This window comes from Macrotis lagotis, chromosome X (assembly GCF_037893015.1).
Source record: "Macrotis lagotis isolate mMagLag1 chromosome X, bilby.v1.9.chrom.fasta, whole genome shotgun sequence".
NCBI classification, from domain to species: Eukaryota; Metazoa; Chordata; class Mammalia; order Peramelemorphia; family Peramelidae; genus Macrotis; species Macrotis lagotis.
Window position 1 is genome coordinate 611,420,374 of NC_133666.1, and position 13,749 is coordinate 611,434,122.

At 37.6% G+C, this 13,749-nt stretch overlaps 1 protein-coding gene across 2 annotated transcripts in view; it reads right to left on the reverse strand.

Annotated features, from left to right (window-relative positions):
* Positions 1 to 13,749, reverse strand: part of TRAPPC9 (trafficking protein particle complex subunit 9) — a 1,041,075-nt gene that overhangs the window by 1,004,195 nt on the left and 23,131 nt on the right. For both annotated transcript variants that reach the window (XM_074202721.1, XM_074202720.1), the window contains exons 3-4: positions 10,100 to 10,245; positions 1,428 to 1,556 (exon numbers count right to left, since the gene is read on the reverse strand). In XM_074202721.1, the coding sequence (XP_074058822.1) occupies positions 1,428 to 1,556; positions 10,100 to 10,245 (275 nt within the window). The remainder of the gene's footprint in view (positions 1 to 1,427; positions 1,557 to 10,099; positions 10,246 to 13,749) is intronic.

The following is a 13,749-nucleotide window of genomic DNA, read 5'->3' on the forward strand; positions in this document are numbered from 1 at the left end:
AAATCCTTCCAAAGGAAAGGCATTTTTTGGAAATGGAGCAGAAGAAAAATAAAAACTTACTTTTAAAGAAGTACTTTCATTTTTCTGAGTTCTTGTGGATTTTGCTTTTAGAACTTAACTTGAGATGACAACAAAACTTACAATGCCATCATTTCATACTAAAATTAGCAATTAAATAGTAAGCTAAAATGAATTATATTGAACACCTGGACAAAATGCATTGCAGATTAAAATAAAAAAAGATGACTGATGTCATTCACATTTGAAACATGCATCTTTTAATGAGTCAACTTGTCCTTCAGTACAAGAAAATGACACACAACCAAGATCACTAAGAAACCACTGTTGAATTCTAAACAAGTTCAAGAAGATTTAACAGAACTATAAAATGCAAATTATCTTTAAAATAAAAAGGTATGTCCTGACTATAAAATAACACTAGTTAGTTCACAAAAGATCAAAAGTACTCTATCTACATTCTTTGCTAGATGCAGGGGGACAAAGTTGAAAAAGGGGAATGAGAAATTTAGGGTATTCTAATCACTGGATTTACATGAATTACCCAAGTTTAGATTCAAAGAATGCTTGAACTAGAAGGGGCCTTAGTTGAACACTCTTCTTTTACAATGGAAGAGACCAGAGGCCAGAGAGAAGTGACTTGACCAAGGTCACTCAGACAACTAAGGATAAATCCAGAACAAGAGAGGTCATGTCTTCTCCTCCCTATACAGTATTCATTTTTTTTTTGAAAGTGAGAATAAAAGAGAGAGGGGGGAAGTATTTGTACATAATACTGTCAAACCTATGTAAAATCTAATGTATATAAAAGCCTTGACCTCATCCAAAAGAATAAGATGTATATGAGACAGAACTGTTCTATTCTCTCAATATAACTGTATAACTGAACTACTCATTAGGAGCAGTTTCCTTCTTGGAAAGGAAACTAAGAATTTACAAATCTGATACTTCATAGCAACATAAAATTTTTTTTAACTCTTCTGCAGCATTCAAAAATAATTCACTCAAACTTTCCAAGTCAATTAGAACTTGATCAACCAGAGAGGAAACAAAACCAACATGCTGTAAATTAAATGTCACTATCAATGACTCTAGATTCATGGTTTTCTGTGCTTACTTTAATCTACTAATTAGAAATGATGAAAAAGAACTGGTATCAAAACCTTTGGTCAGGACACACCTGCCATAAAATTTTATGCAAATGTTCTAGAACTCAACCAGGCATTCTAATCAGCCTGAACAGGGCACTGAAGTGGAGCTGGAAGAAACTCTGTCTTGCATGCAGACTGCTAACTCAACAAATTGTGAATTCAGCAGAGTCCTGTCCAACTCAAAAAGGAAATGAAACACTGTCCCACCTCTCTCCAAGTCTAAGAATGACAATAATCAAGGACAAGTGCCAGACCTACCTGGCCGGTGTCGTATGCCTGTCTCAGCAGGGAGCGAGCTACCCGGTGGCCGTCGAGCTCCGCCTTTGCCCCCTGTGCCACCCGGATAGTGAAAGATAACGGATGCAGAACACAAGCCTTCAAGGGCAGCTGGCCAGCAAAAAAAGGAAAGAAAATGCAATCAGTGGAGTGGTACATTCAATAATTTGAACTGTGCTTGAAATGGACCTCCTGAATTGGCCACCCAGGACAAAGCTGCTGAAGTGAACAATGATTTTCAAAGTTCAATTACTCACAAATGCCATTTTCCTGTGATAGCTGAAGGCAGAAGCATCTTGTTATATCATAACTATGTTTATATGTTTATGTATACGCATAAATTCATATGTATGTGTTTTTACATATACAATCTGAGTGTATGTGTACAAATACATATAATGTACAGGCATATGATCTCGCTCAACTAGGTCAGGAAGTTTTCTTACCTCTGAAGATAAAGATTCTTCCTTGTTCTTTTCTTTCTACAACTTATTCCCTCCCCACAAATAAAGTTGTTTCAATAAATTCTTTTTTAAAAAATGCATGTAAAGTCAGACACACAAACATACATATACGTATATGTAGTGGGAAGGATTGCCTCCTTAGAATGGATAGTATCCCTTCTCATTGTACAGCAGGTGGCTTGAGAGACCACTAGAGGGGCAAAGACCTTTCCACAACACTTCCCCTTAAAAACGATGGTTTATCTTGTAGCAACAGCTGCCAAGCTGTTTGAAGCCTGGCTTCTTCACCTCAAGGATGGCTCCACCTCTTAAAAGAGCTGTCAAATTCCATCTCTGATCGATTCACCCACTCGTTTGTCTTGTCAATTGCTATTATTCCCTAATAATCTGAAGCAGGACCATTTTACTTCAAGTTTAAGCAGCTTACAGGATAAAATGGACCACCTTGAGAGACAAGGTACTCAAGTAAGACAATGCAAGCAGAATGCTTTGAAACCTTGTTTATCATTATTTTCTACATCACTGGATATGTCAAAGCAAAGGCTGGATGCCATTTATTAGAGACATTTTCTCCTGTCTGAACTGGATGTTCCCTCTAATTCTGCCTTATAAAATAGCTAAAATAAATATATTATTGTACATTCTTTTTTTATTAACATATCTTTATATTCCCTGTGCCTTGTACCATCAACAATGAATGGTTAACCCAATATAATACATAGCATCTTCATATAATTTCAAAAATCTAAGCACTCCTCTCAATGACAAAGAATAAAACCATAGATAAAAATCATTAAGATAATACAGTTCAGTTCTTGAATGCACACATGATCCCTTCCCTTCTCATTTGGTAAGTGGAAAATGAGGATGTAAATTCCAAACAACTGCTTATGTTCACTCTTAACACTGATTTTGCTTTTTCAAGTTGGCAAGTAACACTCCCAAAACGGAGATTCCCCATAAAAAAAAAATAATAAAATCACTATTTCTTGAGCACCTACTATGTACAATTCATTATGCTAGGGACTATGGATGATACAAAGATAAATACAGCGATACACAGATAGCTAGAGGGATGGATGGATGGATGGATGGATGGATGTCTCCTGTTGTTGGTACTACTACTATGATATTATCTAGATCCTTTCTAGAGTTGATTAAATTCATTTTAATTAGGCTTCACAGAATTCTTTATTTTCCTTATTATTATTCAAAAAACAATATATGCAATTTGCATATTCATTCATTTGACAATTATGTAATCTCAGATGAAGGAAATAGTATTAGGAAAGGATTGCTGCAGAAGGTGGGACCTGAGGGAGCCAAGACACAGAAATGGCAAAGGAGAACATTCCAAGCATTAAAGACAGTCAGGGAAAATGCCCCAAGTTGGGAGATGGAGTCTCTTGCTTGAGCAACAAGTTCAGTGTCTGAACTATAGAGTATGGGGATAAATTATAACAAAACTAGAGAAAAAAAGAGGAAAGAGATCATAAATGGGTAAAAAACTCTTGACCCTCCAGGAGTTTATCATCTTTCAGTAAAAATAAAACATATGGACACATAACTACAACACAAGCAGAGTAAGGTGGATAGAGCCCTGGAGCCTAAAAGACCTGATTCAAATCCAGGCTCAGATACTTAGTAATTATGTGACTATGGGCATATCATCTAACCTCAGTTTGCCTCAATTTCCCCATCTGTAAAATGGGGTAATAGCAGCACCTACTTCATAGGGCTGTTTTAAGACTCAAATAAGATAATTTTAAAGTGCTTAAGCACAGTGTCTAGGTCATAATAAGTGCTATGTAAATATTAGCTCTAATAGTGGGAGTGGGAGTGATTGGGGGGATACAGACTAGTGCCACAGGAGGTCTGTGGAGGAGCCAGTCTGGCTGCCTCCAGTGGACCTGGGAATACTTCTTAAAGGATGTTGGATTTGAAATGGATCTTAAAAGAGAGATAAGATGAGATGATGACATGATCGAAAACAAAGAAGTGAGAAAGTACAAGTCATATCTGGGAAACACTGAATAGAACAGTTTGTCTAGAGATAGATTCATTTAGGGGAATAGTCGTGGATGAGTAAAAAAACTTTAGGGGTCACATAATAGAGGGATCTTACATACTAAACATATACAAGAATATAAAATTCATTCTAGAGCTATTGAGGAAGTACTAGAGATTTTAAGAAGAGGAATGAAGTTATCAAAGCAGTAATTGACAAAGTTTAATCTAAAGGCTACTGTGTCCCAAACTTAACCTTAACTGTGAGGTCTTCAAATTATTGTTAATTACAATTGTAAACACACACACAGTGCCTCCACATATCATCAGCAAATGTTTGTCAACTGTGAAAATACTTTTATTAGTTCTTATGTCAGCAGTCAAATAGTCAAGAAGTAGAAATTCATAAAATGCAAATTTCTTTGACATTAGTACTCTTTGGATAAATTTTAAGGTAGGTAAGATAACCTTCTGGCTTCCATGAGAGAAGGAGCAAGATGAGAGAAACTTCAAGCAAATATGGAGAAAGAATATGTGCATGTGATCTAGAAGGATTTGAATAAGCAAAGAAAACCAGGGAATAAATCTGAGAGATAATAAAGAAAATCTGCTGTTTCACTCACCAACTTCTCTATTTCTTAACCAATATAGCTTTGTGATGTAATTGAAATTTTAGTTCTGCTAGGTCTCCTTCCTTTTCACTTATTCTATTAACTGCCCTGAGATTCTTAGATGAATTCTTTTCTAATTCTATAAAGAAGTCGTTTAGCAATCTGGTTGGCATGGTACCAAGAAAGTGCTATTGTTATTATTATATTTATTTAACCTACTCACCAGCAGTTATTACTTCTAAAACTATTTATATATGTCTTTGTTTGTGTAAAGATTATTTTAGGGGGGCAGCTAGGTGGCTCAGTGGATAGAGCACTGGTCCTGGAGTCAGGAGGACCTGACTTCAAATCCGACCTCAGACATCAAGTCACTTAACCCCACTGCCTTGTAAAAAAAAATGACAAATGCAACTATAGGCCAGTGAACTTGACTTCAAATCCCCAAAAACCTCTAGAACCACAAAAATTGTTGAATATCTAGAGGAAACAATGCTTGCCAAAATTCAGAATGGCTTTATTAAGAATAGGTCACAGAGGGCAGCTAGGTGGCATAGTGGATAAAGCACCGGCCCTGGAGTCAGGAGTACCTGGGTTCAAATCCAGTCTCAGACACTTAATAATTACCTAGCTGTGTGGCCTTGGGCAAGCCACTTAACCCCGTTTGCCTTGAAAAAAAAAAAAGAATAGGTCACAGATGGGGTGGCTAGGTGGCGCAGTGGATAGAGTCCTGGAGTCAGGAGTACCTGAGTTCAAATACAGCCTCAGACACTTAATAATTACCTAACTCAAGCCACTGAACCCCATTGCCTTGCAAAAACCTAAAAAAAAAAAAGAAAAAAAAATGTCACAGGGGCAGCTAGGTGGCATAGTAGATAGAGCACTGACAAGTCAGGGCCTCAGATATGTAATATTTCACTGTGTGATCTTGGGCAAGTCACTTAACCCCACTGCCTTGCAAAAAAAAAAGTTACTAAACTAATAGATAAGAGAAATATGTGTTATAAATATACTTTATCTAAAGTTTGCCAAAATCTAGATAAAGTATCTCACACTATTCTTGTAAAAAAATGGCCAAATATGAAATAGAAATTACAATTAAATGGATTCAGAACTAAATGACTGGTCAGATTAAAAAGAAATGATAAACTGTTAATTGTAAATATGGCAGGAAGTCTCCAGTGAGGTGCCTCAGGTATCTTGGCTTTGGCTAATGGTTAATGCTATTTAACATTTTTCCAATGACTAGGTTGAAGATTAACATACCGCATGAAAAAACTAAATCCAAAAAGATCTTGGCAGATTAGAGCATTGGGTTGAATTTAATAAAATGAAACATTAGGAATAAAAAATAATGTCTTAAATTTTTAGAAAATAAATTTCACAAGTGCAAAATTGGGGGAATAGATATTTGGTGACTACAAACATTATGAATTGTGTTTGTAGGAACAACGATGTAAAAAAGTTAATGTAACATTAAGAGAAACAGTTTCTTGGAAAAAGGAAGTGACAGACTCTTTGTACTCAACCCTAGTCAGAAAGTGTTAAGTTCTAAGCATCTCATAAATAGAAGCTAGTATCTCATATTTTGTATAAAATATAATATATCTCTAGGATGGAGCCAAGATGGCAATGTAAAGGCAGAAATTACTGGAAACTCGTTCCCCAAAAACCTTCAAAAGCCATCAAAATATGACTCAAGGCAAAATTTAAAGAGGCAGAACCCACAAAAAGACAGTGATACAATTTCCCCAGTCCAAGGCAACTTAGAAGTTCCACAGAAAAGGTCTGCTTCACCAGGGCAAGGGGTCGGAAAGAGCTGCAGCACAGCCACAGCAAGCAGCTGCAGTAGGGCCAGGCACCTAGATCCATGGCAGAGGGGGCAGTTTCGAGACCTCTTGACCCAGGGATCACTGAGGACAGCTGGAAGGGGTGGTGAGAGAACTCTGCCACACCAGAATGGAACACCAGTCTCAGAGCAGCCCTGCAGTGAGAACCTGCAGTGGGAATCAGCAGAGCCACCCAGCACAACCAGAGCTCCCAGCCCATAGATGGTAAGGGGATCAGGGGAGACTGCAGAGGTCTCTCTGCTCTCCCTAAGGTAGGACTTTGCTATTTGCCTACACTCAGATCCAGGGTCCAATCTGGGCCCCCCATACTACCACAGTCGAGCAGGGACCCTCCTGACAGCTCCAGGGCAGAGGGGAGGGCCTGTGGTCATCCACAGACCATAGCACAGGCAAGAGAGTAGTCAGAGTCTCTCATAAGACCTTAGAGTAATTAAGATCTCTATGGGTTGCCCCCAAACCTCCCCAAAGCCTTGAAAGTGAAATAAATCAGTCATAAGCTGAGGAAATGAACAAACAACAGAAAAAGAAGAATCTGACCATAGAAAGTTACTCTGGGGGTGGCGTAGTGGTATAGTAGATAAAGCACCAGCCCTGGAGTCAGGAGTACCTGGGTTCAAATCTGGTCTCAGACACTTAATAATTACCTAGCTGTGTGGCCTTGGGCAAGCCACTTAACCCCATTTGCCTTGCAAAAACTAAAAAAAAAAAAAAAAAAAAAGTTACTCTGGACCCATGGAGAATCAAAAATACATACTCAGAAGATGATAAAGTTGAAACCTCTGTATCCAAAACTTCCAGCAGAAATAGAAAATGGTCTCAGACTATGGATGAACTCAAAAAAAGACTTCGAAAAGCAATTAAGGGAAATAGAGGAAAAATTTGGAGGAAAAATGAAAGCTATGTACATAAATCATGAAAATCAAGTCAGTAGCTTGGTGAAAGAAATACAAAAAAATACTGAAGAAAATAATATGTGAAGGGGCAGCTAGGTGGCGCAGTGGATAGAGCACCGGCCCTGGAGTCAGGAGTACCTGAGTTCAAATCCGGACTCAGACATTTAATAATTACCTAGCTGTGTGGCCTTGGGCAAGCCACTTTAACCCCATTGCCTTGCAGAAACTAAAAAATAATAATAATAATAATTATTATATGTGAAAAACCAGTTTAGGCCAAATGAAAAAACAACACAAAAGGCAAATGAGGAGAAGAATGCCTTAAAAGGCAGAACTGGTCAGCTGGAAAAGGAGTTAAAAAAGCTCTCTGAAGAAAATAACTTCTTCAAATGCAGAATGGAATGAATGGAAGCCGATGACTTTGCAAGAAAACAGGAAAAAATAAAACTATACCCAAAAAACCCCCCAAATTAGAAGAAAATGTGAAATATCTCACTGGAAAAACAACTGACCTCGAAAACAGATACAGGAGAGATATTTTAAAAATTATTGGGATACCTGAAAGTCAAGTCATGACCAGGAAAAGAGCCTAGACTTCATTTTCCAAGAAATAATACAGTAAAACTGCCCTAAGATCCTAGAAGCAGAGGGTAAATAGAAAGTGAGGAAATTCACCAATCACCTCCTGAAAAAGATGCCAAAAGAAAAACTTCCAGGAATATTATAGACAAATTCCAAAACTCCCAAGTCAAAGAGAAAATACTAAAAGCTTCCAGAAACAAACAATGCAACTACCCTGGCTCTTTAGTCAGGATTACACAGGATCTGGCAGTGCCTACATTAAGGGCTCATAGAGCTTGGAATATGATATTCTGGAAGGCAAAAGATCTTGGTTTACAACCAAGAATCAACTACCCAGCAAAACTGAGCATCCTCTTTCAGGGGAAAAGATGAACTTTCAATGAAACAGGGGGCTTTCAAATTTTCCTACTGAAACCAGAGCTGAACAGAAAGTTTGATCTCCAAGTACAGGACTCTGGTGAACCATAGAGAGGGAAAACGAGAAGGATTAATTATGAGGAACTTACTGATGTTGAACTATATTGAACTTCATGGGAAGAAGATACTGACAACACATATGAGCTTTCTCATTTGTACAAGCAGTTAGAAAGAGCATATATGGACAAGGCACAGGAAGGAGCTAAATATAATGGTATAATATAGTAAAAAGATGGAATCAATGGGTGATAAAGGAAAGTACAGGGACAAAAAGAAAGTAGTAGAAGAAGGGGCTAAGATATTTCACAGAAGAGTCAAGAAAAAGCTTTTACAATGGAGTGAAATGGGGAAAGGCAAGAGGTAATGAGAGAGTCTTCATTCTCATCAAAAATGGCTCAGAGAGGAAACACACACACACACACACACACACACACACACACACACACACACACACACTTAATAGGGTATAGAAATCTATCTTACCTTGAGAAAAATGAGAGGAAAGGGATGGGATAAGGGGGGATGGGGTGAGGGAAGGGGGGGAGTAGGTGATAGAAGAGAGGGAAGATTGTGGGAGAGGGTACTCAGATACAACACACTTCTGAAGGGACAGTATGACAGGAGAAAATAGAATAAATGAGAGTAGGGAAGAATACAGTAGAAGGAAATACAGCTAGTAATAGCAACTGTGGGGAAAATATTGAAAAAACTTCTCTGGTGGACTTATGATAAAGAAGGCAACTCATCCAAGAAACAGAGCCATTGGAATCTGGACACAAACTAAGTGCACTTTTTTTTTCTCTCTCACTATTCTTGAGGTTTCTCGTCTTTCTGCGGGGGAGGGGGGTTTCTGTTTACTCTCACAACAAGATTGTTGTAATAATATAAAATAAATAAACCAAAAAAATAAAATAAAAAAAAATAATGCATCTACTCCACCAGAGGTTAAGCTCCTTCAGGGTAGGACCTATGTTTTATTCATCCTTAAATCTCTCTGAATCTTATTCCCTGTCAGGGCTGTCCAAAATGCCACCTAGTGGTGGGCCTGCACAGTGATTTTTATGGAGCACCTGTGGGTTCATTAAATACTTTAGTAAACAAAGTGAGCTAACTCATTGCTCTCACTAAAATGGAAAATCAAAATATATTGTCTATTGTTTCAATAAAAATTTTTAAAAGTAAGCTTTGACAGTCCTGCCCCAAATCAGTAATAAACTTTCCCATTCTACCTACTACTCCTGCCCTATCTCAGACTTTAAGATACATTTTTGCCTTCCATTTCTCCACTGCATTTATACCTCACTGTGATACGGAAATGACTCAATTTCCAAAGGCTATGCAAGCAAGACGCAAGACTTGGCAGGTCATGAAGATTATTAAAAAAAAAAGGTCTAGAGATGAATTTTATATCTCCTTTCCAAAACCAGAAGGACTAAGTTTAGGGAAGCTTATCAATAACTTGGTCAGAGGGTAATGAATTGGCCAGGACTCAGCAGTGGTAGCATTATGATCAACACTGATGGAATTAGTACTAATTAATTAAATCATAGGTTCTTAATTCATTATACCTTATAAGTATCTATGTGTTCTGTCCTCAAACAAAGCAGAAACTCTACACATCAAGAATTTTCTCATCTAATCTTATATCTATGAAGGCCCAACACTGTATTCAGTACATAGGAGGCATGAGGTTTGTTGAATGTATTGTTTGTTCTTCATTCTCCCATAGAACCTAAGACAGGTCTTTTTTCATAGTAGATATTAGTAAGTATTGCTAAAATCAAAAGAATTCCAAATAACAAAGGTGCCTAGATCTTTATCAAATAATCTTACCTCCAAGCCATAAAAAGTCATTCACAGACCGAAGAAGCTCCACAGACATGTGGTAATGAACCAAGGAATCTTGTAGCATCCCTGCCTGAAGGCACAAGTCACCAACATGTTTCCTCATCCGCCCTTGACACCGCTTCTTATAGTGTCTAGAAGAGAAAGTACAATTCAAGTGGATAATTACTCATCCAGGACATCTCATCTCACAAGCAAACTACTTAAACAATTTTTCCCTGACTCATTCCTGAAAAAAAGGCTAAAAAAAAAATTTCATCTTATTGGAGAATCATTAGATTTAGAGCTGGAAGAGCCCTTAGAGGTTATTGAGTCCAACCCCTACATTTTACCAACAAGAAAACTAAGGCCTGAAGAGATTAAGAGACTTAGTTTATGTCTCACAGCTAGAAAGCTTCTAGGATGGAATTCAAACCCAGGACTTCCTAATTCCTGGTCCAAAACTCTATCCACTCTATCCCCCCTAACCCATGATTCCTTACCTAGCAAAGTCGCAACAACTATTAAGAATTATTTTGGGGAAAGGTGAATTATCTTCAGGAAGGGAGGGAGGCTAATTTTTTTTAATCTCTTCTGACAACAGCATAAGCTCAAGAAAATCTGTGTATTTTTTCTTTTTTTTTTAATTGACTACGTTAGCCAGAAACTTAAATTCACTTAAAATGATAGCTAGATAGTATTTGTCTTTTATGGGGCAAGAAATTTCTCCTTTAGCTTCATTACATATCTATCGTCTGGTCTCTGCCATGAGACCATTGCACAATATCATTTTACAACAGGGTCTTAATGGTGCTTTGAGAGGGTGGGTTGAATGAGACATCTATAACTCTTTAAAAGCTGTTAAGAATCTTGACTGAATAAAGCAAAGTCTTTTAAAATAATGGTAGTTAGTCCAGGCCCCCACATCCACTTCTTTCAGGGTCCGGCAGGGTCTGGCACCATCCCGCCCAGGGAACACTGTCATGGAGGCAGTGGGGGGGCAGCCTACTTCAGGAGAAGCCGACTCTGCTGGTGCAGCCTCATCCTGGGGAGCTTTGGCTACTACACGTTGGCAGTCTTCTGGCCTCAGAGCATACCCTATCAGAAACTTGGCTCTCTCAGACTCTTTACTCAGTACTTGGTGGATAAACATCTTGGACTCATGTACTATGGGGTACTGGGCTGCCTGGTTGATTCATGTGGGAGAAGCCATATATGCTTTGATACTGTATAATAAAAAAGGTATCACAAATGGTTGGGCTCAACTGCTATGGTTCCTGCAAACATTCCTCTTTGGGACTGCTTCTCTCTCCATCTTAATTGCCTATAAACCTTACGATCACAAAAAAAAAAGCAGAGAAGAAATTGATGTTTTAGTACATTGTATCTTCATTACAACTTTGTTTAAATCTTTTTGAAAATTTAGTATTTGATTGTTTCAGAAAATGTCTATACTGTGACTAGGTTTGGTTCCTTTTCTTTAACGATAGAACTTTTCATCATCATGTACAGTAATTGATGATTTTCATCATCCCTGAGCAGAGGCTGCCTGACTAGGTTTATTGAATCCTGTGTAACTCAAAAAACATTATTATATATTGTACAAGTCACAATATGAATTAAGTCATGTTTAGAGCTCTGGCTTAGAGATAGGAGAACCTGAGTTCAAATTCAGCCTCAGACACATGACACAAGCTGTATCATCCAGGGCAGATCACCTAAACCTGTTTGCCTAAATTTCCTCATCTGTAAAATGAGCTGGAAAAGAAAATAACAAATTGCTCTAGTATCTTTTCCAAGAAAACCCCAAATGGGGTCACAAAGAATGGGACCCAACTAACTGACTACATAATAACTCCCTTTAGGGTTTTTATAGTCTAGTAGAAGAGATAAGTCAGTTAACACTTCTGGGCCTGCAGAATGAAGTGGTTATACAGGACGATAGCCTCTTTTTTTTCTTAAATTCTTAATTTCCATATACATATAACATATACATATACATAATTTCCATATAACATTTTCATATACAATGTCAAACAGAAGGAGAGTTAACAGATGTGAAATTTTGGATTGATTCTGTAGAGCTTTTTTAAAACGTGTAATAAATTCAATATATAATTTTGAAAAAAAAATAGTGGTAGTTAGTGAAAAGGGTACCATACTAAAAGTTAAGAGAATTCAGTTTTACTTTTCATTTCATCCCTTGCAAATGACTAATTTACACTGCTTAACCAAATCCCTTCAGTTCATTTGCAAAGAGGATGAATATAAAAGCTTAGGTCAGGTGATGCCTTCAAGTTCCTCTTAAGATCTGATTCTGTAACTTTTATTGAAATGAACAATAAATTCTTTTGTAACTTTCTTGAAAGTTTTTTTAGTGTGTTATAATAAAAAAGAAAAATTTTGTTTTTTTAAGAATATCTACTAGCTAAGGAATTAAAGGTACAGGGAAACTTAAGATCCTTAATTTTATTTTATCTCATCCCAACCATGAAGCAATATTACTTGTAGTACTCCTACTTTATTCCTTAATTACTACATTCAGAACTGGGCCTTAAGAACAGGTAAAGAGTTGGAAAAGTGGCTAAGAGGCTAATTATTTCAAAGCACAGTTATGAGAAAACTCTTGAAGCTGTGTCACTACAAGGAAATAATTTAAGCTCCCTCAACTTCAGTCTCCTCTCCTGTAAAATGGGGATAATAACACCTACCTCCCAGCATTCTTCTGCAGATGAAGTAAGATCCTTTACATATATAAAATGCTTTACAAACCTTAAAGCACTACATAAATATTAGGGTTTCAAGTGAAAAATATAAGAATAATTCACTAACACTTCAATACCTACTCAAATTAGCTCTGCCTTTCATTTTCCTTCTGCTGATGCCTTTTTCTCTCTGTCTGTCATCTCTCTACTCATGTCCCTTCTCACTTTGACCCCCAAACCTACAATCTCATTGAAGACAGGAAAATCTGACCAAGACAGACAATGGCTCCCTTACCACCCATGCAGACTTCCCAAAAGACTACTTGGGCACTGATTTAATAGTTTCCTGGGGACCTCTCTTCTCCAGGGGTAAAAACATTTACTAAATAACTAGAAAGGCAGTTTAAATAAACGTGAACTTTCTAGGATGTTTGTCAGGGCTCTCGTGCCAGTCTCCCAGTCTCCCAAACTCCTTTTCTCAAAAGACTCTTTAGAATGGGAGTTCCTACAATCATCAATGCCTTACTTATGCAAGGTAACATGTCCAAGCAGATAGTTTTAAAAATGCTTTCTGATGTCTAAGGAATTGGAGAAATTCATGCAGGTCAAGATCACAAGACTAGAAGGACCATCCTATGCAAGCTTGCTTCAGCCTGTCATTCAATGTCACTCACTTGTCAAAGGCTGCATCCACAGAGCCTGTGGATTCATACCTGTCTTTACTCAGGCTTCTCAGCATTTTCCTCCCTATTTGACTCCCTTTCTGGAAACAAGGATGTTTGGAGACAACTTGTGAAGGTACAGAACATAAGGGTACTCCCTAAGGGTTCAGTTTTTTCAATATCGTAAAGCAGCTGTGAACAACAATATTCAGGGTTCAGGGGTTCATTAACCATGAATTAACCTAGAATGCCTTGGTTTCAGTCATAATTGATATTCTTTACCAAGGATAGA